This window comes from Aythya ferina, assembly GCF_964211825.1.
Source record: "Aythya ferina genome assembly, chromosome: 26".
NCBI classification, from domain to species: domain Eukaryota; kingdom Metazoa; phylum Chordata; class Aves; order Anseriformes; family Anatidae; genus Aythya; species Aythya ferina.
This window is the reverse complement of record NC_140324.1, coordinates 4,430,839-4,455,219: the sequence shown is the minus strand read 5'-3', so window position 1 is coordinate 4,455,219 and position 24,381 is coordinate 4,430,839. Positions and strand designations below refer to the sequence as shown.

General features: G+C 46.7%; 1 protein-coding gene across 2 annotated transcripts in view; it reads right to left on the bottom strand.

Annotated features, from left to right (window-relative positions):
* The window catches only part of INSR (insulin receptor), a 55,627-nt gene that overhangs the window by 15,100 nt on the left and 16,146 nt on the right, over positions 1 to 24,381 (bottom strand). For both annotated transcript variants that reach the window (XM_084498826.1, XM_084498825.1), the window contains exons 3-10: positions 8,968 to 9,283; positions 7,272 to 7,417; positions 6,809 to 6,953; positions 6,341 to 6,555; positions 3,893 to 4,019; positions 2,995 to 3,245; positions 2,445 to 2,612; positions 1,516 to 1,717 (exon numbers count right to left, since the gene is read on the bottom strand). In XM_084498826.1, coding sequence (XP_084354952.1) covers positions 1,516 to 1,717; positions 2,445 to 2,612; positions 2,995 to 3,245; positions 3,893 to 4,019; positions 6,341 to 6,555; positions 6,809 to 6,953; positions 7,272 to 7,417; positions 8,968 to 9,283 — 1,570 coding nt within the window. The remainder of the gene's footprint in view (positions 1 to 1,515; positions 1,718 to 2,444; positions 2,613 to 2,994; positions 3,246 to 3,892; positions 4,020 to 6,340; positions 6,556 to 6,808; positions 6,954 to 7,271; positions 7,418 to 8,967; positions 9,284 to 24,381) is intronic.

Sequence of the window (24,381 nt, the reverse complement as noted above, 5' to 3'; positions counted from 1 at the left end):
AGTCACTTCTCAACTGCACTGTCTTCTGCACCCTGCCACCTTCTGTCCTCGTCACTGAAGTTCCTCCCTGCGACCAGCAGAAGGCTTCTTATCTCAAGGGGTGTCCACACAGCACCTCGAGAGAGGCTGAAACTATCAGGAGCATCATAAAAGAGAACCTGAAGTAAAACACACTTCATGCTCAGTTGCCAGGCTCTAGACAGGCTGCCCTTTGAACGGGCAGTAGGCACAGTATTTACAGGAAAATTCTAATTTATGTTGCCACAGCCTGAAACTTGTCAGAGAAGAGAGGATGCATGTCAGCAGGACGGTATCTTTACTGCTCACTTGTAACAGAAGAGGCTTGTGCTAAAAAGATTAATTAGCCTGGGGAAGTAGAGATTTCTTCCTTAGCAGGCTGACAAGGTGGCACATCCTGGTGATTGGTTTCTTCCTAAAATACATACCCCAGAAACTGGCCTGAGAAGCATCCTGGGCTGGCTGCACAATAAAATAAAAATAAAAATAAAAATCAAATAAAAACAGGAAAAGGAAAAAGAGGAAAAAAAAGTAATCAGATTGTCAGTATTGTTTGCCTACATCAGGAGGAGTTTGGCTTTTGTACATGGCTTGTTTCTCCTCTGCTTTTAAAGATGGTGTGTCCTGCCAGCACTTTGCACACTGAAACTTGTCCTGATCAGCACTAAAAAAAAAGAAATAGCAAACGGAGTGACTGCACAAACTTCCACGTGACAACTGCAGGCATCAAATCGGACTCCCAAAGAAGAGACACTGCCTACAATTCACTCAGTTATACAAAAACACTCGCTGAAGAAAGGTAGCTTTTGTCAAGCAGCTGCAAGTAAATGTTTAATAGCTAAGGGCAGGAAGCAGAGAACAAATTTAGAGCACAAAATACATGACAGTGAAGAGGGTAAATCATTACAGCCTAACCTGATTCCCAGTGCTTCCTCTGTAAGTTGCATATGAAGTGTGAAGACATTCAACACCACTTAATGTGACACTGTGTGTGCCATTCAAAACAGGACATTCACCACCCACAGCACTTGCATTCCTCATGGTATTGGAAGTATTTCCCAGACTAAGTGCAAGGAAGACCGCAAATACCGCGCTAAAGGACAAGGCTGTGGCATGGTAAAACTTCCCTTTCTCTTCAACTGGATGAAAAGCTAGATCACAAAATTTTAAGGCAGAAAAAAATGGCTATTTTTGGCCTCGCACAAGTTTAAGTGAGATACAGGGTTTTAGCTATTTGTTGAGGATTTGCCCTTTATTCTCAGGCTGAGGAGAATTCAGAGACAGGAAATAGAGAGGAATCTTCCAGATCTGTAATACCGTTAATTGTAGGCACTCAGCTCTCACCAGCCTCTGACACACATTCAGCTGGACTTGACGGTCCCATGGAATCCCAGACAGACAAGCAACACGGCCGTGTCCAGCCCCACACTTTTGTTTAGTAACCAATTACACTTCCCTACCCCAGACTATGTGGGCAGCAAGTTTTGCTATTCATACCTGGGGACGAAAACCTCGTTGTGAAGGTAGTTCTCAAACGTCTTGCGGAAAGCAGACTCTTCCAGCTCCTTTTGTATTTGAGAGTCTGTTTTAGGACAGGAACAACACTCTCCGCTGACATCTTCATTTTCACTTTGATTGTACTTCTGAGGGTCTTCAGATTCAAAAGGAGGAGACCACGTCCTTGAGGGCAGCTTTAATCCTACGGACAAAACAATTCTATTATCACTCATGCTTGGCATGCCAGAAGCAGATGTTTGATCTTAGCAAGATCCAAAACTAGAGTACACAGGATTCATAGCACATTTAGGCCTCCCACGGTCTCATATCTAGGGTTGAGCAGCGTTCCCTCTCTTACAACAGGGCCTTGATTCAAAACTATGCTAGCTCTGAAATGAAGCTCAAATGCTGCTGTCACCAGAGTCCTACCCCTGTTCACCTCAGTTTGGGTAACACAGAGCTGCAGAAAGACTGAGAGTCCTCAGTGAAACTCTGAATCCTGAAATAAATCCAAAACCTGAAGCACAAGGTGCCTTCAAAAATGAACTTGGTCACTGATCTCCAGAAACACTGCAGTGTTTTACTTTACTGTCTCCATAGCTGCTATTAAACTGGTTACTCAGTTTAAAAAGAACAAGCGCAGAAGGGAGATGCACAAATAAAAAATATATGTTAGATTACTTCATGAAAAAATGGTTTTGGAGATTGTTTGCATGTGACTTGGCAACAGTGACTGATGTATAATGTGACTGAACAGTGGGAGAATGCAGCTACATGGCAGCCTGTTTATTGTACAACAGACTTCAGAACAGCAAAATTAGGCATCCTGAGCACCTCCAGGGTGTGTGCAAAATCTCCATACAATGCTGAGATAGCTCCACCATCTGGAAGGCCTGAAAGAAGGGCACAGAGCAAGAAGTGGAACTCACCCTTTAGGCAGTAATCGAGTTCATACAGCTCACTGTCTTCGGCCTGCTGCTGCCAGAACACCAGGTAGTGTGTGATGTTCCCGTTGGGCTCTGACGGTGGCTTCCACTTCAGAATAATTTGGGATGAAGAGTTGGAAACAGATATCGGATCTAACGGAACTGACGGAACTGGGTGGGTGGAAAAGAGACAAGAGGTCACTTCCACTGCTCTGAAAGAGACCTCAACAAACACAGGGAACATTTCCATTTCCCTGGGAACAAGCAGTGCTCTCCGTAGTAGGCCCACTGACACCCAACAGTCCTGTAGCAAGACACACCAGTGTACACAAGCCCTACACACAGCACGTGGAAAAAGTGCACACTGGCACCCCCTCCCCATCCAGGGAAGCATACAGTCTTCCATTTCTTTAGGAATACCTTCCTACAAATGTAGAGCAGCAGTGTTAGGGGAAAGATTCATAGATATGGGACTCTCGTGACTACCAGCCAGAAGACAGGTCTGTTTTGCTTTTATATTTGCAATGTAACATTAATTTAAAATAATACTGACCAGTAGCATTGGTCTGGACATAGATGATTTCACTCTTGGCACCGTATGTCCTTCGTTCATCTGAGAAGGTGACCAGGGTTTTAACAAACACAGCATATTGTGTCCATGGCTTTAAGCCCCTAAGAAGCCAGCCTGGCTGGGCCTGGGCTTTGGGCTCGTTTGACCGTGGCGGTGGGTCAACATCCACAACTGTCCAGCTATTTGACCCACAAGCATCTTGTCCATCAAACTCCGTCACATTTTGGTAAGGACTTAAAAAAAAAAAAAAAAAAAAAAAAAGGCTCAAATTAACAAAATCCCAATTTCAAGCTTCTGGGAACATCATTTCTAAAGACATCCACGAAAGATACAATCCCTTACACCTTGCAGAAAGTCTGATCATCTCTCCTATGTATTCTGAAAATGAAGCACAGGGGCCTTTGTAACCCAGCCTCCTAATAGGACCACAGATCAGGTACCACCCCACAGCCAATCCATACAACTAAATCTCAGCTAATTATTTTCAGCCTAATGGAAACCAGTTTGGTAACCTTGATTTTTAAAAGACTGTTTCCTACCTAAACGGGAATAAATGCCTCCTTATCCTATGGAGATGGATAGAGCATGCAAGTCTAGAACAGTTGGAACAACTGATGTTTGGGTTGCTCTTAAATGAGCAATTTTCACTGTATACAACTAAGTTAAGTCAGGGAACTTAATGATCATTTATATAAAAGGGTAACATCAGAAACTTAAGTGTAGTGTCTGTGACTGTCTGGCTCCTAATTAGCTATGACCACAGCAGTCTTAATATCTACTCTTCAGTGTCAGCTGTTGTTTGTGGAAGCCCAGCATGGCTATCGTTTTGTAGCCCAACCATGGGTTACTGGAGCTACCCTCTCCTTAAGCTGCCACTTACGCTTCTTTGTAAAAAAGCATAAATCCCAGAAGATCACGGAAATCAGGCGGCCAGTACGGCTCCCACTTCAACAGGATCTTGTCATGAGATGTTCTAATAGAAGAAAATTTCAGCAATTCATTTTCACCTATAACAAAAGAGAAAGGACAATCGTTTGTTTAATGCTAAAAAAGAGTTTTCTGTTTTTCATTATTTTAGAAGTTTCTGTTCTCCACAGATAAATATGAGAACCTTGGCATTGAGAACTACTCATTAAAAACTTATCTTACTTCCACGTTATTCCTGCCTTAAGCCAGGGGTTGGAATAGATGACCTCCCAAGGTTTCTGCCAGCTTCAATTTTTTTTTATGACTTTAAGAAAATAAACCCAAGTTTAACTAAAAGCTAGTAAGCAGGAAATCTAAAGGAAATACATTTTTAAATTAATGACAATATATACAGCTGAACCCAGCAACTCGGTTTGCACAGTTTTTGTAGGCACTGCCTTCAGAATGAGTGAATTCTCAGCCTTGCCCGGGAGTAGCACAGTCCCTTCGCAAACAGGAGCGAAGGACAACAAACAGTTGCAGGAGGGTGGAGTTTTGATTCTCAAGGGAAGCATTACGATATGGTATGTCCAAACAGCCCAAGAAGTACAAACTGTGTAGCTCTGATGGGATTTGCCATTCCTGCAGTAGCTGCACAAGGGAGGAAGAACATTCATTTCGCTGCCCCGCATCCAGAACAAACAAGGTGTTGTGCCCTTTTTTTATTTTTTCGTAAACAGGATGCTGCCAATGTGAAAACTAGCGTTGAAACATAAAATCAAACAAAAAGCCAAACATGCTGGCAACGTGTGGTTTCAGGTAGGGGGTGGCATGGAGAACAGCAGAGCAGGGGGGGGGGGTGAAAGCTGGCAAAAAGAAACGCGACCGTCTCCTCCAGCTGCCTTTAACACAAAGCCATCAGCCAGCCTGGGAGCTGCACACAGCCACAAGAGCTGCATTTGGACCCCAAATCCAGTCTCATCCCCAAATGTGGGAAGATCCTGCCAGTGTCTCAGGGGAAGAGATGACCTTTACAGACAGCTAACGCCTTGTGCTGCCTTCACTCTGCCCAAGCTGGGGCTGCGATATCCCAGAGGGTGCGGCTCCATGTATGTTTTTTCACTGGTACTGCCAGTTTTTAGATAGGTAGTCATTACGTTCCCCACTCCCCACTGTGCTGGCAAGGCTCTCTGTGTTGATATGTGGCAAACCAGACCAGGAAACTGATTCAGCTGAAGGATCTTCAGTTTTAAGGTCTGTTCACAAATAGCTACATCGCATAACGAAGGGCAGAATTGGGGAAGGGGACGTTTAAGCAGCATTGCCACCAATTGCAGAGAAACAGTGCTGCCACAGGATGTGCTAAGCAGTATTGCAAGCTAATAAAAGAGCAAGGAACTGAAATCATAATTCAGCGAACACTGGGGGCTTCAGTGGCAATACCTGCTTAAACCTTATGTGCCATCTTGCTCTTGATCCTGTGTGATTTAAAACTTTGTGGGGCTACAAAATAAATCCGAGCAGAGCTGAGACACAACACAAGCTAAGAACAGCAAGCAGAAATGGCTTGCTGTTTTTTACCCCAGAGTACTTCTTCAGTCTGGTTCACTATGTAGCCTTGTAAATTTTCCTGGCATAAACAGGGAACTGGGATTGTGTGTGGCACAGAATGGGAACAAACAGCAGGTTTGGGATGTAATTATGGCATTATTGCTGCCAAAATACCTGTCTACAAAACTACACCTTCAGTGGCATGATTTTAGTTAGAGCATAAAGCAGCACAGCATGTTTGCTCCTTAGCCATGCTGATACAGGCATTGTGTTATTGTTGTTGTCAAAGGAAGCTACTAGCTTAAAAACCTTTAAAAGGCGTAGCAAAAATTGTTGGAAAAATCTCTCTGACAGTTGCCACAGCAACTCCCTCAGATGGCTCCAGAGATGGGTGAAAATCCTGTTCCTCCACCACTGTGTTTATTGTGTGAGCATATTGTCACCTCAAGACATGGGGAAAGAAGATTATGACAATTAAGCAGGTACTCAGCAGTAACACCAAGTCCCAGTCTGGACTGAGGTTACATTGTGCTACACTCTTCAGAAAGACTCAACAATGCCTTCAACCCTGAAAAGTCTCACAGCTGAGCACACAAAGAGAAAACTGCTGAAAACCAAAGCTGCCAAGGTAGGCTCCTGGCCAGATGCAGCACCCAGGAGTACTTTTACTCATGGCATATTGACAGTATCACTACTGTGTACAAGCAAGCAGCAAGTCACATGCCTGGTGCTTTACCAAAAGGACAAGGACAGTCCCTGGACAAAAAAAAAAATCATAGGCTAGGCTGAGAGACATTAAGAGCATGAAGTTAGCAAAGACAAAGGGAAAGGAAAATGATGCAAGTCTCAGTGCATTCTAGAACTTTCTTACATGAGGCTTGATCGCCGTTTGTCTTCAGGGCTATGTCGTTCCTTTCCTGACGCCCCTTAGTCCCAGAGATCTCCTCCATCTTGTGGATTTCTGACAAACACAGTTTGGGATTATAATGGAAGAAGAGTTTGCCTCGTGCAATAGTGAGGTTGTGTTTACTCCAGTCCCAGAGCTGACGAAGGTTCTGGTTGTCCAAGGCATAAAATGAATAATTCCTGAAAGTAGAGAATGAAAATGTGGGTTGGGAGGAGATCCACTGAAAGTCCTTCCCCCCCTCACCCGCCCTTATGCACTAATCTAGACACCAAAGAGAAAACAAATGCAAACTATCTTCCCTGGCAGGCCACAAGCCATGGGCAGAGGAATGTTTAAAAATAACATAGGGATTGTTTATCAATACAAATCACCCTGATAGCACCGGTACTCCTTACACTTCAAAGCATTAAAATATCTTTTGAAAGAACTCACCCAGCTTCTAATGTTTCTCCTCTGATCAGATGTAGTTTACGAAAAAAAGAAAGAGAAACCAAGGCATAAGACCGGCGAATTTTTAGGTAACCTGAGATTTCTTCTATCAAGCCAAGATTCGCTTCTAGCTCAGCTGCTATGTTATCTATGGAGAGAAAAACATCGGTTTTAGTTTTCTGATAGCACGGAGAGAAACACTGATATCAGAGCCCAAGCAGATTACAGGGTACTGCTCTGCATCAATCCAAAAGATCTTACAAAAATCAGTTAGCAAAAAAAAAAAACAAAACACAACACCCCAATGACTATGAGAAGAGCCTTTCCTTTGCAGTTATTTTTCTGAATCGCTCTCGGATTCAGAGAGCGGTCAAAGCTAAAAAGAAAAGCCCCAGCTCCTGGATGGTGTCATATTCACTGATCTGACACCCAGGGCTCCCTACCCCCTTACTCATGCAGAACTTACTTCCTCCCCGGATATTTATAACTAAGCTTCCATTAACAACCGTGCAGCCACGGAGCTCTTGTGCTGATGTCACGGAATCGATAGTCTTCTCCTTCCCAAAGTCGCAAACCTTTGGACAAGGCCCTGCGCAGGGAGTACAGTGCAGGCTGAAAGACAAGAGAGTCGAGAACACAGATGAGATGCTTCTGCAGAACATACTCTGGGGGCATCTCCAGCAGTTCTCAAAAGCAGAGCAATCGACACAAAGCAAAAGCATCCTGACAATACACCGTGGGAGTCACTCGCAGTGTGCAGCACAAGGCTCTGAAGAACTCCAAATAACCACTGGTTATTCTTAAAATTGTCATTTCCATATTTCACACTCTAGTCACTCTGTCCTTTCTATACAACAAAAACCAGAATGAAGCAATTCTGACTATTTTGAGTTGCCCAGTCACCACGATGCTGTACAGTGCTACGCACACCCAGGGCTTCAAGATCAAAAAACCCATGCCCATTCTCCACCCCAAGAGCATTAACCAAAAATGTAATTGATGAGGGGATTACTGGCCATTCATCTGGGAATCCAGTGATTAAGGACTTCATGTAAAGTTGCATTGAAAAAAAGGCAAGCAAGCATGTGCTTTGTGCTCTGGGGAAATGCTGCTTAAATGGCAGCAAGATGATTGCTTGCCCTGGTCATAACACCACAAGAATGTGTTTCCAACTAGTTCTGAGAAATAAATGCCCTAGGAGAAGCACAGTGCTGCGAGGTCCTACTGACAGCAGCCTGGAACAAGTAGAGGAGAGAGGAGAGGGCTGCTGTTACCCCAGCAGCACATCAGCTCTGGGGGCTGCTGGTTCATTCTTTCGAACAGCAAAACAGGAAATGGAATAGAAAGTCCTGTTAGAGCGAATTCCCTGAATTTGTTATGTCAGGAGCAAACACATGCGGGCACAAAGCTACCAATATTCATAGGAAATCTGACTCATCACAATATATAATGTTATTGCGGGACAAACAACGAAGTTTTCAGCGATAAACAGCTCAGCAACATAAATTATTTAACTTCTTTGTTGAAAAAGCCTGGGAATAGTCGGAATGGCTGTTCCCTGCTTTGACTCATGCTACAGTTGTTTGTTACATTGTCCATTTATGTCTGGCACAGCTTGAACCTGCTCAACGAAAGTAATTACAGGGACGAGGGACAGATATTCTAAGAATGATCTGATCAAATCCGCTATGCTCTCTTGATTAGACACAATTTTTCCCTATTCTGCTTAAAAACAAAGCTTTCTAGTCTGAGGTCGGCTTTGGAGGGGAAGGTAAGCAGTGCTACTGATGCTTCTCATTCTCCCTTGTCTCACTCAATTAGACCAAGACCACAACCTGAGGACACTCCTTTTCCTTGTCCTCGCCTTCAACCCCCCTCTCCCAGTTTTTCCAGACTTGAGAGTAAGAGAAGCAGAATAAACTACTGGCACACCACGGGTAAACCTGTCTGCTTTTAATGGCTTGAATTAGCAAGGTATTAGTTTGCAAATCATATTAAAGTAGACCAGGTAATTATCACAGGCACTCAAGCACCAGGAACTTTTCCTGGCCTTGAAACAGAATACAAAAACCCTCTATCCAAGAGGAAGAAAAGGACACAAAACAACAGAAAAACACCCGAAATACAGCTTGGTTCCTTTACTTGGGGACGCCTGCACTTACTTGCTGGAATTCATGATGTACCCCGACGGGCATTCGTGAACACATTCGTTGTTGTGGATAACGTGACACCCCGACTCCCTGGCGTTTTTGCATTTGTTGTGCAGCTCCTGGCAGAAGCTGAAGGTCACGCAGCGCCAGCCCTCAAAGTGATAGTAACCGGGCGGGCAGGCATCCACGCAAGTGCCATCAAGGTAGAAGTTGCGGCACGCCACGCATTTCTCAGGGTTGTTGGGCTCCGTGCAGTCCCCCAGGCATTCGCTGTGACAGCACTGGCCATCGGAGGTGCAGCCTTGCGACTTGCAGGCAGCTGGACAGACTGTGAAGAGAAAAGATAAAAAGAAACTGAGTGTCACAGGACAGCCCAGCAAAGCACGACCACAAAAGCCTTAGCAGCAACCACACTTTGTCCTGCCTGGCTTGGCGACCTTCTTTTCAAACAGGCACCCATCAAGCGCAGAAGTCTGCCTCAACTCCTCTTTCCAATTACAAACTCCAAATTTTCAGAATATTTTTGAAGCGTGTTGCCATTCACAGCTCATTAAAGCTCATCTTCAAAAACAGAAAACCAAGTTTTCCTCTTCTCTCTGCCCAGCACTGGGAGGCTCCCAGGAGTGCTTTGGTGACGCCAACCCTACTCCTGAAGCCCAGAGGCGAGGAGATCCACGCAGTGCAAGCTTTCCAGGCTGGGACAGATACTTCCTTAGTTTAAGAAACTGGATTTCCTATGAAAATGCTGTGAATAATGCATGCTCAACAATACCTTTACATAACCCTTCAGCTTCCTATCTGCGTATCACCAGTTCCCCAGGAGGAAGCTGCTGCCCTGGAGCCAGCACAAGCTCGTCGGCGATTCTCCCAGCCAGCCCGAGAAGAAGGGCACCCACAAGTGCTTGAGGTTTTTCTGGCTTGCTTTTTAATTATCCATTACTTAGTGCCTCGCAACACTCTTAATGAGCGGTTTGGGGCTTTGAAATGGAAAGCAAGCGGCAGCAGAGCTCAGGGCAAAACACCGTGACTAACGCTGACCCAGGAGCTGGAGGGGACGTGGAGCAAACCGAGGGAAACGTGGTCCTGGCACCTCACTGACTGCTCAGCACCTTCACCCTCGGTCTCACTGCTCACACGAGGCTGAACCAACTGCACCCAAGAGCTTAATCCAGAGCAAGCACGAAAGCCAAGTGCAGCTTTGATGCTGCCGTTTAAACCACAGGAGAGAGAATTTGAGAGCAAGGGAATGGGGACATGGGCCTGGATTTAACTGCATGGCAGCACAGAGCCTCTGACCTCAAATTCCCCCGAGCTTTCTGTCCATAGAGAATAAGCAGTCCGAAAAGAAATTCACCTGCAGCAGGAGGGAGGAGGCATTGCCACGAGCTGCTGCCCACCCCTCCAGCCTCCCGATGGAGGCTTTGCCACCCCAGTCTTCTCCCCAGTCAGGATGCTAAAAGCAGTGAAACCAAGAGCCCCTGGGTCAGAAAAGTGCATGCCTCTTTATCCTCTTACCTCCATTGAAATGATGCCAGGTTCACAGCAATTCTCACAAGTGCTCAGTACCAGAAAAGAGCAGAGAGGAAACAATATAAAATACCACCCAAATTAGGATTTGTATGTGTTTTGTTTTTTTTTCTGGAAGAGGCTATGACTGCATTTCAGCACAGCAACGCTGTCCAACCCTGGGCAACGCCAGCTTGTCGCTTGCCCCACAGCTTCCAGGAGGGACGGTTTCTAAAATGAATGGGTCAAGGCAAAAACCCAAACCCTACGGAAGGTGACAGCAGAAGGAAGGATAAGATCAGGCACGCTGACTCTGCCGCTCACACAGCCAAACCCTGCTGCCTGATGCCTCCAGTCCAGGGTACTGACAGCCCCAAAACACGCCTGCTAACTGCACTAGCGATGGACAAACCCAAGATTTTCACCTTAGGCAATGTTAGGTGAACTGCATGATACAAAAAAAACTCCTCAGAAAAACAATCCGCAAAAATAAGGCAGATAAAAGTACAGAAACTGCCCCTCTCTCCTACAGAACAAAACAAAAAAAAGCCACGACGGTTGGCCTAAGGAGTTCATTTTTCTTGATATTCAGCGTTGGAGCAGGAGGGGCTTTTCTTGGGGATGTTCCAGGCAGACTGATGTACAGAGGCTAAAATGTTATTTTTAACTTCTGGCTAACGCGCGAGCAGCCCAGCAGCAGAATGTGGTTTAGTTTTAGTCAACCAAAGGAGCAGCATGCAGGATCCATGGTACAGCGTGCTACCAGTGTTTTTACCATCAAATCACCAGCTGTGGTTAGGAAGAAAAAAACCCCTCTGCTGTGCTCAGCCCCTGCTAAGGGATTGCAGAAGTGTGCTAAAGGAGTTAATGCCCTTCTTGGAAGCAGCAGCAGGCGCTGCGGTAGGCGGGATAGCGAAGATGAGCAACCTCTGGTTTGTTCCAGCCTGACAAATCCTTTGAAAAATATGAAATAGCTGAAGTTGAAACTCTCCTAAGGTTAATTTGACCTCGTAAATATCTGACTGCTCCCACGTCAGGTATCTTCTCCGGGCGTCCCCCAGGATTTGCCCATCAATACGAAACACCGGCGAGCGTTTCAAAGCCATTTTCGTTTCCCCTGACAAAGTTTTTGCCCTTTTCTGGGTCTCACGTTGTGAACCCATTGCTTTGAAACGCTCTGAAACAACTGACCGAAATTGCAGAAAGTAAATGGAAGCACCTTGCAGATGACACCTCGTATTAGACGAAATACAAAGCGCGGTGCTTGTTTGAAAAAACCCGGGTACACGTCCTGCACCAGGCCACAGATGGAGCGCAGTCTAGCAACAGATGTCGTGGCTGCAGTTTATTAGAAACATTGGCAACAGAAGGACGCAGACAGAAAATTCCAGAATTGAGTCCAAAGCACTATCAAACTTACTGATTCCAGCCTAAAATGTCAAGGTTTTCAGCAGCGCTCACTGCGGTCCAGGAGGCAAAAGGCTAGCCCCAGGGGCTGCTCCAGGCTTAGGGACTTCAGAGCTTAAAATATGAAGAAATTTGTTTAATAAGGAGTCAGGGGAGCAAACAGGTAGCTTGGAGAAGCTGGCCCTCGTGCCAAACCCCCAGTGACACATGGCACCTCCTTTACGTTACGCCACGCAAGAGCTTTTACTGGTAATGGAAACTAATCTTCAAAGTCCCGTGCTTGTTTACACATCTTAATCTCAGCTGCAAATATTCACAGGGCAGAAACTGTTTGAATTCTCAACTCTAAAGGTTTTGGGAGGATACAATTAAGCTATTTTTAAATTGTTCTTAACGTTTCTCTCTCCCGCTCTAAGAGCTTTTGATGTCTAAAAGACAACTCGAAGAAAGCAGAGCAGCCAAGGCAATGCTTTTTTTTTCCCCCCCCTGCACTAAGCCTCAGGACAATAAGCTGTCAATCACCATTTTGTGCAAACCCTCGATATGGAGGATCCTGAACAGATGCCATTCTGACTTTATCAAAGTATGCGTGCTAGAAGGTGCTTCATTTTCTGAGCACCTGAAAATCAGGCAGAAAGCTCTCCAGCATACCTTTACTGCCACTTGGAAGTGCTACCAGAGCACCCAGGCTATGTGACTCCCAACGGGTCAGGCAGGGGCTTTTTTCCTCCAGGGTTACCCTTACAGAGCAGGAGAGCACCAAACAGGGGGGTGCAGACCAGGTCCGTCTCATTACCCCTCTGTCATCGAGGTTTGTAGACTCCAGCAGCTGACATGGCCTGCAAAAAGGCCCTGCTTTACAACGAGACCATGCTTTGGGGACGATGGTGGGGTTCAGGAGGTCCCAGGAGGCACCACCTGAGCTCATACGTAGCTCCTGCACAGCCCCTGGTCCACGCTGCAGGAATTGATGTTTTGGGGAACATTATGCCTTCCTCTCTCGATAGGGAAAAGAGTCAATTCTCTTCATTCAGGAAGAAGTATTTCTGCACCGATGCCAGAGCAAAGCTGCTCAGCACAATCACACAGACCTCTTCATCAGTAGATTTAAGAATGGGGCTTTTAAATTCCCCATCCAAAGATGATAAACTGTACGACATGTAACGAATCTGCCCTGGATGGGGGGAGAAACAGAGCTGACACAGAGGTTTAAACCTGTTGGTCCAGGGGTGAATAAATATTTAACTAGCTAGCTAGGGTGGCTCCAGAGACTTGGGAAACAATGCATTTTACAAACCTTTCTGATTAGAGATTCAAACTGACATTTCTTCGTGCAGCTGAGGCCCAGCTGGGGGGGACAAAAGGCAGCAGAGTCAGCGCAAAGGAATTCCTACCTCCGTGGGTCCCTCCTGCCTTTCACCGCTTCCCGGGGCTGCAGGTGGAAACAAAAATGCACGGAAACTGCAAACACATTCCCCAGCTGACACCAGTACCCAGAAGATCCCCATTTAACAGGAAAGTCAATTAAGCACTAAGGCGCCCAGCTAATGAGCACAATTTGAATATCAAAGTGTGATTGAAAACGTTTGTCTCAGCTCTCGTTTTTGCTTCCTGCTAACAAAACAATAGCAAGCGAGTTGTCAGGAAAAGAAAATAAAAATCACCCTGGGGAAGTTTTGCTCTCCCTTTGGGCCCCCTGCCGCTCGAGGGGTTTATGGTGCTGTGTTCTGGGCGAGCTGAGTACTCAGTGAGAGGGTGGGTTGGGCGTGATGAGGGGGGGTTATTCAAACAGAGGGGGCTTGGGTGTAATAAGAGGTATGCGTCATGAATAAGTCCTAAGTCCCCTGGACAAACATCGTGTAACGCTGGGCAGATGCTCCTGGATGCTTGCGGTGCCGGCTGGTCCCGAACGGACGTGACTTTTCCCTGCAAGCTGCTCCCCTTGGCCAGCAGCAGCAGGGCGCAGACCCCTCCTCACCGCCCCCCAAAATCCCTTTCTGCTGCCCCAGCTCCTTCCACCGCCACCGAGCAGCTCCTGATCCGCACGAGTCCAGGTCAGGAAGCCAGCCCGGCAGCAGCAGCACCGCCCGCGGCCGCAGCCAATGCGTTCACTGCCCGGATAGGAGGCATCCAGGCTCTGGGCAGGAGGCATCCAGGCTCCAGCCGCTTGCCCCCCGAGCCCACAGCGTTGGGAACCCCAAGGCGGCGCGAAGCCGGCGCTGACGCCGCTTAAAACGGCTTGGTTTGGCCGCGAGGAGCATAGCTGGATGCCAGCGCTGAGGCCGGTGTAATGCTACACGCAGGCGTGTGTGACGCGGGGTAGCGGAGCTCTCCCTCGCCCTGTTTTCTCTTACTGTAAGCGGCCGTAGTATCCGTCGTAAATTTAGCCAAGTAATCCCCTCCCCACGCACTCACAGGCTGAAGCCGCGGTCGCGGTGGGAGCTGTGATTTCATTTCGCAGGACGGCGAGCCCCGCAGAATCGGGTGCCTGCGGCTCAAATTGTAAACAAAAAGCGAAGGGAAAGGAAAGGCAAGGCCGGGACGAGCGCCCACGGCACGCTCCTCCGAGTGCTGCAAGCACGGGACCTTAATTTAGCACCAGAGCCTGGTTTCCTGAATTTCTACAAGCACTAAGCAGCATTGAAATCCTTATGAAGCTTGTCTCCTTATAAAATTATCTATTAAGGCATGTTCTACACAATATATATATATTTTTTTTACTTGATCACTTCCAAGATTAAATTAATTCACCTGCCAAGGCAGCTTCAAATTCAGCAAGTCACTTAATTTTGCTTGCTACTGTTCTGTAAGTTTTATCCATAAAATATATATAATTTTAACTTCTGACCACCTTTCTTGTGAGCATTTAATCAGAACTTGCCAAGGTGACACCTACCCTGAGCACAATCACATATCATAAGAATGAGAGAAGCTATTAAATAACCAAAACCCTGTCCAGAGGAGACTAGGTATACATCTACAACTCCATAGCAGCGTGGTTTGTAGAGGGCTGCTGCAAAAAGGACAGCATGCTGCCAACCCCTCTGCGCTGTGGCTTGTGTCCTTCAATTATTTCTTCATGTCACCGAGACCAGGGAGGAGAAACCCAAGCCCCGAGCACGGCAGCGAGCAGCTCCCAGGGGTGTCACCGCAGCACAAACATGCCCAGGGCGAGTGTGGCCGCAGTGGTCCAGGAGGCTGTAAGGAGCACCAAGGCTTTTGGTTGCTTTATGGACCAAAAGCGACAGCTCTCCCAGGCTCCACAAAATAAGTGGTGAAAACCAGAAGTGCACAGAAAACACGAGGTTGACGTGCTTCTGCAAAAAGGGCTGCCGGCAACGCCTGGCGCTGGCTGGAGTTAGCGAGTGAAATTGAGGGAACACCACGAGCCACTCGGGCAGACTTTGTCAGATACTCACAGCACTCGAATGCTCTGACAGCATCAGTCCTTCCCTGTGCTCCAACACCACGGGAACAACTCACCCGAAAAGCAGCAGCCCAAGTGCTTTTACTCACACGCAAGGCTTCAGTACTTTTGCACCAACCTGGGAGCGAGCGAGCGCCAAATGAATTCGAGGTTTTCCAATCAGCACTAAAATCAGCGTTATTTATAAAATTGGAGATTCCAGTACATAATGCCACGACCCCACTGAACTGCGGGTTGGGAACGTCAGGAGGTCCGTACTTACACAGGAACGGATAAAATTAACTGCAGGTGCCTCCCTTCCCATAGACAGTGACTTCCAAAAACAACACGTTGTTACTCAAACAGAAAGGAAACTCTTCCCATTGACATTTCTCGGGGACAATATTACAATTCTTATCTCACGGATCAGCAAGGATAAGAAAAAACTCGTGTCGCCTCCAAACCCTTTCACAAGTTACGTGCTTATTTGAAGCTCCAGCAAGTGTCTCAAATACCCCAAAATGGGACCGGTGCCATCCTCCCAGCCCAGAACTGCCACCCCCGTTAAAACCCCCAGAGATTCTGGTGCATGGATCTGTTAGGATCAGCAAACATAGTGGGACATCCTGAATGCCAACGTACCTCAGGTTAGGAAAGATAAAAGGGTCTGGAGCCGTGAGCCCCCTTGTCCAGCGGTGATAATAGAGGATGAGGGGGCCTCCGAGAGAAGTTGTTGAATGGAGATAGGGAAAAAGGTTGAGCTCTGGTGTTGATACAGGAAAAGAGCGGATGAAGGGAGATCCCTTCAGAAAAGCAGTCTCTTCCCTGCTACCCTTCTGCTGTTCAGGCTGTGAAGTAATCAATTGTTCAGGAAACAGAGAAATTTACTGCACAAATTATCCCAAAGAATACAGAAAATTTGCTGTGAGGAACTCAAACATCTCTACAGCTGCCTATCTATCCACACACATATATAGCAAACATATTTACATAAATCATCTTTATGTGCTGAAGCCTGGAGGAAGTCATAAACCACAATGGATCCACAACGCCCTTACAACTCACTCGTTATCGCAAGTCACGGCCTTTGCAAACATGCTCCTGCAGGTACCTCACCACGGGTACAGGCCAACATCTCTGCCCCGCTGTCCAAAGCCCCATGGAACCGCAGAGTCAGTGGCTGTCACCTCCGTAGCTGGAATTACTCAGGCAGCATGACTGTCAGCTCTTATTTTCAGGGATGGGATCCTCTCGGGATACGAACGTCAGCTATGAAACTGCCTCACCTCTTCCCAGCAGACCGACGGGATGGGCTCTGTCGTTTCACAGATCCTCCGCATCTTCTGCTTTCCTCCCTTGAAGGTTTTCTCTCCTGCTCTCCGCCATCACCCCAGCTATTTACTTGGAGAAGTGGATGCCCCATATTGCCCTGTACAGCCCCAGCAGAATAGAAATCAAAGCAATATTCTCCTTTCATCCATTTTAAGGAGTCCACATGGTGTTTACAATGTGTTAGGGACAAAGAGAGTTAGGGGACAAAGCCGAAAGAAATGAAAACACAACTCAGGACCAGCTCTGTCCTCATTCCCCCAGCACCTTTCAAACAAGCCGATTCCCCAAGCAGCTAAAGGTAACTCTTCCAAACCTGGCTAAACTGTTGGCAATCAAGCTCAAAACATCAAAACACGGCATTTGATTTGAAAACACAGCAGCGCTGTTAGAGGCGGAACAAGTGGCACAAAGTGCACACAAGGATAACAACGAGAAGTTGTAAATACCTCACCCTGTGTCCACACCACTGCTGTTGTGCCGTGCTCTGGCGAGCAAAGCAAGGCTGCTCCTTGTACTTTGTGTTCAAAGTGAGCTGGGTTCTTCGTGCAGCAACTTCTGCTTGTTTTTCTTTGTTTTTCCTGAATACTCAAGCCCCAAAACTGACGCTGCATCTTCAGAAAACCTGGAGTCCTCAGCCAGCTGTCACTGAACATAATGGTCCCACACAAATCAACACGAACTCCAGGGTTTGGTGTCCCCAGCCCCAGTGATGGCTGATAACTGAAGAGCATGAATAAAACCACCTCACCCTCTCCTGTCCCTTAGGTACCCGAGGGCTGGGGTCCACAAGCTTCCAAGCTCCAGTCCTCCTGAGAGTAATCTGCAATAGAATTGCTGAATTCATTGTCTCCCTGAAAGAAGGCAGAGAAGCTCAGTGTACCTAGCGTCTGGGGAACACAGAGATTTGGAAGGAACAGCTAATTCTGTGGTGGTCTGGACATCAGCCACCTCACACTGTACTTGATCTACACGTCAGATCAGAGGGTTTGCAATTCAGCCCAAACCCAGAATCTGTAAGGGGAATTGGGGGAAGTGTTTTGTACAGCTTTGCTCACCGTTTTACTCGCAGCTATCAGGGTGGCTTTGTTGTTGTTGTTGTCATTCTTGAAATTGCAATCCATATTTACAGCCTAAGGATTAGCTTTTATCGGTCAATGGTTGACACGCCACCTGGGAGCCTCATGAGAGCTCCCTGTTAATATTTAACCATGTATTACTCTTTCCGACATCCAGCATCTTACAAACATCCCTGTTCACTCTAACCTACTCCCCTGACAAACCTGCTCCCTCACACTGCGATCCCAGAAGACCCCAGAGAATCACAGCAAAGCGATCCAGGCAGCCACAGATGTCCTAAACACGAGTGTAATTGAGTCTCACTGAGCATAAATTCTCTACCTGTACTTTATTTTGAACTCCCTGCCCCAGCAGGATGTGCACCACCTCCCTGTTCATCAGTGTGGTGCTGGGGGCAAGCTTCTCATCAGGTCGATTTATTTCCTGATTGGCACCGTGGGCTGACCAGGCTGAGATGTCAGCACCCTAGTGCTGGATGAGAAGATGCTGAATGAGGACAAACCACAAAGGACTAGCACAGGGGTTTGTATCTTACATTCTGAGAAACAGAGACAAATGAAGACTCACAGAAGTGCTTCCATGTCTAGTGATGGTCTAAGGACATCTTGTTTTTCCAAGTGTAGGTCTAACACGAGCTGTTACTTCTACCTACAAACCTTTTCCTGAAAATAAGGAGTGATACGATCAAAGCACGAGGCAAAAAGTATAACCTTTGCTTTCTGAAAAGATAAGAGAGGAATAAAATTGCTTTTCTCAAGGCCACAGAGAAGGATGTTGTAGTAAACAAGGCAGGAAAGAATGAAAGCTAAGCTGACACATTCGGCTCTTTGGGGATAAGGAAGATTGCGTCTGAGGTATGTTATGTGGAAAGATGTATAAAGTGTAACCCAGACACAAAATAAGAGCAAATCCATACTGAAAAGGACGTGGAGTTTACAGCAAACAGGGAAGCGGAGCTGTCCATGACTGAGAAAGGTAATGGAACGGGCGGAAGTATAAGATTAACCACAAGGAGATTAAGCTGATAACTAATGATCTACACAGAAATGTCAGACAGAGGTTAAGATTTTAATCTGGACAGATTCCATGGCATACTCACCAATTGTAAACATCAGTACTGAAGCTGAATTTGTGTTTGGGGATGAAGGTACTGCAAGGGAGCCAGAGAGAGGAACAAAATGTGATCCAGATGCCTCCCTTCCACCACCCAGAAAGCCAGGGAGCTGGATGAGGAGGGAATGGTGAAGCACCACCTGAGGCTAGTTGTACAGAGAAGCATTTGGAAGCTAAATGCTGCCACGGAGCACAGCTAATGAGCACTGCTGCCCAGACTTTTTTTCCCTTAACTCACCAGGAGGCATAACCCATCCTAGTGTTCGGTGGCTCAGCACGCTGCCCAAACACACGCTGGGCAGGGAACGGCTGCAGCAGGGAGCTGATTACAATGCCAGGCTCTGTCCCACTGCATGCACTCCGAGGGGAAAGGGCTTTGCTCCTCGCCAGGACTGCTGGAGGCAGCAGCAGGGACAGGCTCGGCGCCTGGAGCAGCCAGCGCCCTGCCCTGCCGGGGATGGAAGCACAGCAGTTACACCCCCAGGGAGCAGCCAGCACGCAGGAGGGGTTGCCAAAGGGCTAACACAGATCCTTCTGGGGCAGACAATTCCCAATTGCTGCTTCTTGGTGAGCGCTCAGACCCATCAGACAGACCCACAGATGCCTGCGCTCGCTACCCAGGCGCAGCAGCCACATTTCCAAACAGAGGACCTCTCTGGTCACTTGCTCTGGACTCCTGTTTATTGCCAACAGATTCAACTTCCACTTGGCTGATCAATTTTAGAAAGTTATCTGGTCCTGATTTAAACGATTTTAGTGACAAGAAGCTGACCACAAGCTTTAACTGTTTTAGAGAACGAGCAGCACTGAAAGCGAGCTTTGTTCCTAGCCTGGTTTTCTCCACTTCAACTCCCAAGCTGAAGGCCCTGTTATCAGATTTATTCCCCACATCCATACATCCAAAACTAAGTATTGTAAAGCATTTTTCCATTGATAGGTTTCATGGTTTTCACTGGACCTACGGCTATTTTTTTTTTTATTTTTTTATTTTTTTCAAAATCACACGAACTGTGGAAAAGGAAAAACGTTTGCAGCTTCTCATTCCTGGCTATATTGGTATCAAACACACAGATTATATGTGCCCATGTAACATTCTTTCACCTACTGTAGTCCTTTTGGCCACACCAACTCCTGTACACTAGTCTACACACCCCTCTCCCTCTGCCCAAAGCTCTAAGTATGCTCTCCGCAGTTTATTTCTAGGTATAAGAATTTACTTAGCACTGAAAGCGATACTGGTTGCTTGCAGCCCCAGAGCCAAGCAGTTGAGACCTCTCTCTGAAATATTTTTATTTACTACTTGCCCTTGTCATCTTCGGTGTACCAGTAATGCCTACTTCCAAATAATTCAGTGTAAAATAATATGCAGCCCTACACCCGCTATCCAGCTCAGCTCCATCCAGACACACATCCACCCGATGGTTTCTCATTGCAAGCGTTCCCTGCAGTTTTTGATCTCCAGGATACACGCCCTGCCACATCACCCTGCTTCTCTAATCAAAGTCCCAGAAAGAAACACAATAAAAGTGACAAAACATCAGACAAATACAAGCTTAGGGAAGAACAAAAGACTAGAGATTGGTAAAAAGAAACAAACCATATTGCACAAGCCTACCTTAGAGGCCTTTACTCTATTTCTACTTATAAATTATGCAAGGGAAAATTGTAATCTGAAGGAATTTAATCCCAAACTAGTTGTGCCACCCCCAATAAAGACAGGAGAACAGTGGGGGAACTACATCAGCTGCAGTTGGATCGGATTCTCAATCGTTCTTTCATAATTGTAACTGGCTCCAACGGTCAGAACCTTGAAAATTCTGGTTTATTCCATGCCTCTGACACTGTAAATTCTTAAAACAAGGCTGACCATCACCGCACTCACTCTGTTCAGTAACGAGGAAGCACGGTAGTAGCACAAGTCTCATTATCAGCCAGCTCAACTGCGCTGAGCACAGGGAGAAACAAGATCTGCCCGCACAACATGAGCCGTGCAGGCTCCTGTCCACCCCGTGCCACCCCTGCCAAGAAGCTGCAGCCTCGGGGATGTTTACCAGCAGGGCAGTGGCCATACAGTCTGACCACCCGTTACCATCAGCACTGTCCATTTCCGAGTAATTAAGACCATTCAGAGCTGATCTGCTTGATACCCTCAGCGTTGAGCCTTGACGCCTGCCGATCCCTAAATGGGGTAATTACTGCAGGGGGAAAAAAAAAAAAACATATGGAAATAATCCTACAAAGGATATAATCCTCTGAAAAGGCACTATACTAACGAGTTTGCTCTCTCGGGATGACAACATGGGACTCTCCTGCACAAAACCTGAAGCCCTATCGGTTTCTCCAGAGACAAAGAGTCTTTTTCTCAAGCTAAGCAGGGAGGGTTTCGAATCGCAGCACGGAGCAGCCATCCTTGCAAGCAATCTTCAACTGGAACGGAGCCGAAGAACTTTTCGAGATGCCACCCAGCCCATCCACCTGTCCGGGGACAGATCAAATACTTTACCTACGACATTTCTGACAGCTGTTTGTCTAAAATGTTCTTAAAGATCTCCAGATAAATTTTCGCCTCGAGGCACTTCCTGCATTCACCGTATTTATTTATTTTTTTTCCATATTTATTTTTTGAGCTTTATTGAAGCCTCACTCGTCAGCAGGTCCGTGCGACCGGCTCCATTTTACAGACAAACATTGAGGCCCGGACAGGGGAAGCAAATTGCACAGAACCACCCAAACGGCCAACAACAGCGCCGAGAGGAGACCGGCGGTGTCAAAGTCCACCTCCAGCACACGATCCTCTGCAAAACACTTGGTGCAGAGCGAGCACTTGGTTTATTGCTCAGTCCCGTTTGCTCCCCTGCGGTATCAAAGCAAGGCTCGTGTTTGAAACCGTGCCACTTCAAATTAGGCTTTGGGTGGGTGAACGTGTTGCTGTAATGGATAGTCACCGGCGAATCTGAGCATGGGGAGACCTGAAGCTTGTTTAAAAACACAATCTGGAGTTTTTTGTTATCACAGAATTGAGCATGTGGAAAAACAACATGCTTTTCCCCACGCTGCTCAACAAGAACAGAGATGCAGCTCCTCCTCCTGCAGAGCCACTCAGACCCGGGGACATTTTTCTTATCGCCCCCACCAAATCCACAGGCTCGCAGGGGAGCGTTTCATATTCCTCAAAACAAAACCTGCTGCTTGATAAACCTATTAGAACGAGATACCTTTATCAAGTAGTTTTGTATCTAGCCACAGAAATGTGATCTCTAAGTGCTGAGAGAGCAGCCAAACACTGTACAAATTATTTAAACAGCAACAGAGATAACGTTATTGTAGTGTGGAAGAGAAGCCTAAGGAAATGGTGATCCATACATGACATTTCTCTTCTCTCACGGGCTTTTGCTAATTTAATAGCTGTAGAAACCTGCCAATGAGGTGAAGAAGTTGTTTCAGATAAATCACTGGTTTCCACATAACTGCTTTTTCATTAAGTCTTCCAGCACGACAGCTCCTGCACATTAGGTTTTCAGTTCTGCCAGAAACGCACGCCACGCACAGATCCGCCAAGTCTAAAATCCACAGAACTGAACGAACAGAGAAACAGTTTGCTGAGCTTTAAATTTTTAACACCGCTTTAAAACAAAAGCCTTATTCCTTCAAGCCACATTAAGGCTCCACCGGGTGAGACGGTCAGACATCACAGTGAGGAGCTCCATTTCCTCCCTGGCTTTCGGGAGCTTTTGAGGGGTACTTACAAGGGAACTCTTGGACTCATTCATCCCGAGCCGAAGCTGTGTAAACACATCCAGCGCAATCAGCCTTATTTCAGAAAGATGACGTTCAGAAAAAATTGAAGACCAGGAAAAAGCAGCCCCATTTGTTTTTATTAAGTCACTGCCTTTATGTTTTCATTACCCATGGACTACGACTGATTGTTTTTGTGGAACAGATAGGAAGCATTTGTCTGATACTCAAATTTTAATGAATAGCTTTATTGCTTATGAAATATTAAAATCCTTGCACTGCTGTGACACAACATGGATGCCTAACAAAATCTACAAAGCTAACAGAAGAATGCTTGGTTACCACATCTCTGTTGTCCTTGTTATCCTGTGAGGTCTGCTGACTTGCATGTGCCTTATTCTTAGGAAACCCAACACCCTGCTAGAGCTTCCTACGTGATTGTAAGATTTTCCAGCTGTGTCTTTAATGGTGCAACAGGGTCCAGGCCCACCTCTGAGTGCAAGCATTCCTTACATACATTCTTGATTGCAGAAAGCTGGCATTAGGAGGCAGTTCTAGATTCACAAATGGAGCGACCTCCTCCCTCCCTGCCCCAGACAATCTGCTTTGCAAAAAGCACTAAATGAGAATGAGGAGCTTGCTACCTGCATTCCCTTAATTCTGTGCATTGACTTAAAAGCCATCGGTGTGTTCCTGTAACCTGAGCTCAGGCGCAGCTCATCGTGTCAGGGCCCCGAAATTGCAGCGTGGCCACATCCCAGCAGCAACAGCAACTCGGTGGGAGTCCCAGGTGACCAGCAATAAGCTTTGCACATCTCCAGAAGCCTTCAAATTACACAGGAAACAAATAATTGGAGCTGTCCTATGACCAGATCAATGTAATTTCCCTTCCTTGACTAAGAAGATCTTAGAAACCTTATGATCTCCACCACATAGATTAATCAGACTGACCTTGTTAAATACCTGTCACCCTCATTACGTTTGCATATGACCAAGGCTTATAAAAGTCAGGAGCTCAACTGCCCGGCACCTGCCAGTGCTTCAGCACTTACAGCGTGGTAGCTGATGTCTGGGAAGGCTGAAAATGCCCGATTTACCATTCCAATGGAGCAGTATTTCTTGACATCCTGAAAAAGGGCACTTCTAACCTGATCCACAAGATCAAAACCACGTTTATTTTTTCTTGAGAGCTCTGAAGTGATGCCAGAGAAACCAGGTACACCCTGAGCCCTTTAAAAAGAAATGCAACAAGAAAATGAATCCTAGCGTTCTGCCGAACACTGTTCTATTCTAACCAGACTTTCTTTCCATCTCTTTTCTGGGAGTTCCTGCAAAACACCCTCATCCTCAGAGCCTCTGACCCCGACGTGCTCCAGAGGCAGCCTCTGGTCAGGGCCATACCTGAGCACGATCGCCAGCAAAGGAATTCACCCAGAGTGCTGAGCCAGAGGCTCCTTGTTCATACAAGAGCATCAGCTTGCCCAGCCCCAGTCCTTCTCCTCTGCAGTGATTCTGGCCGTATTTTGGAGAAGAGAGAGGGAAATTCCACGTCAGAAAATTTTCTGGACACGAACAGGTGCCAAGCGCGCTGCACTGCTGTTTTCAGCTCATTTAAATACAGATTCACGGGGAAGCCAGACTCAAACGAAAACATTACGCTCGCTCAGCCAACATTCGAGCGCTCCGCAAAGCCAAAGTTAATTCTCTGTTTGTTTGAAATTTCCCAAGCCAAAATAAAAGCAACGCCGCCGACTCTCCGACAACGCCAGCCCAGCCGGCGCAGCGCCCCCCCGGTCCCCTCACCTAACCACGGCCAGATAAAGGTTATGAACGCACGCAGCTGCAATCCC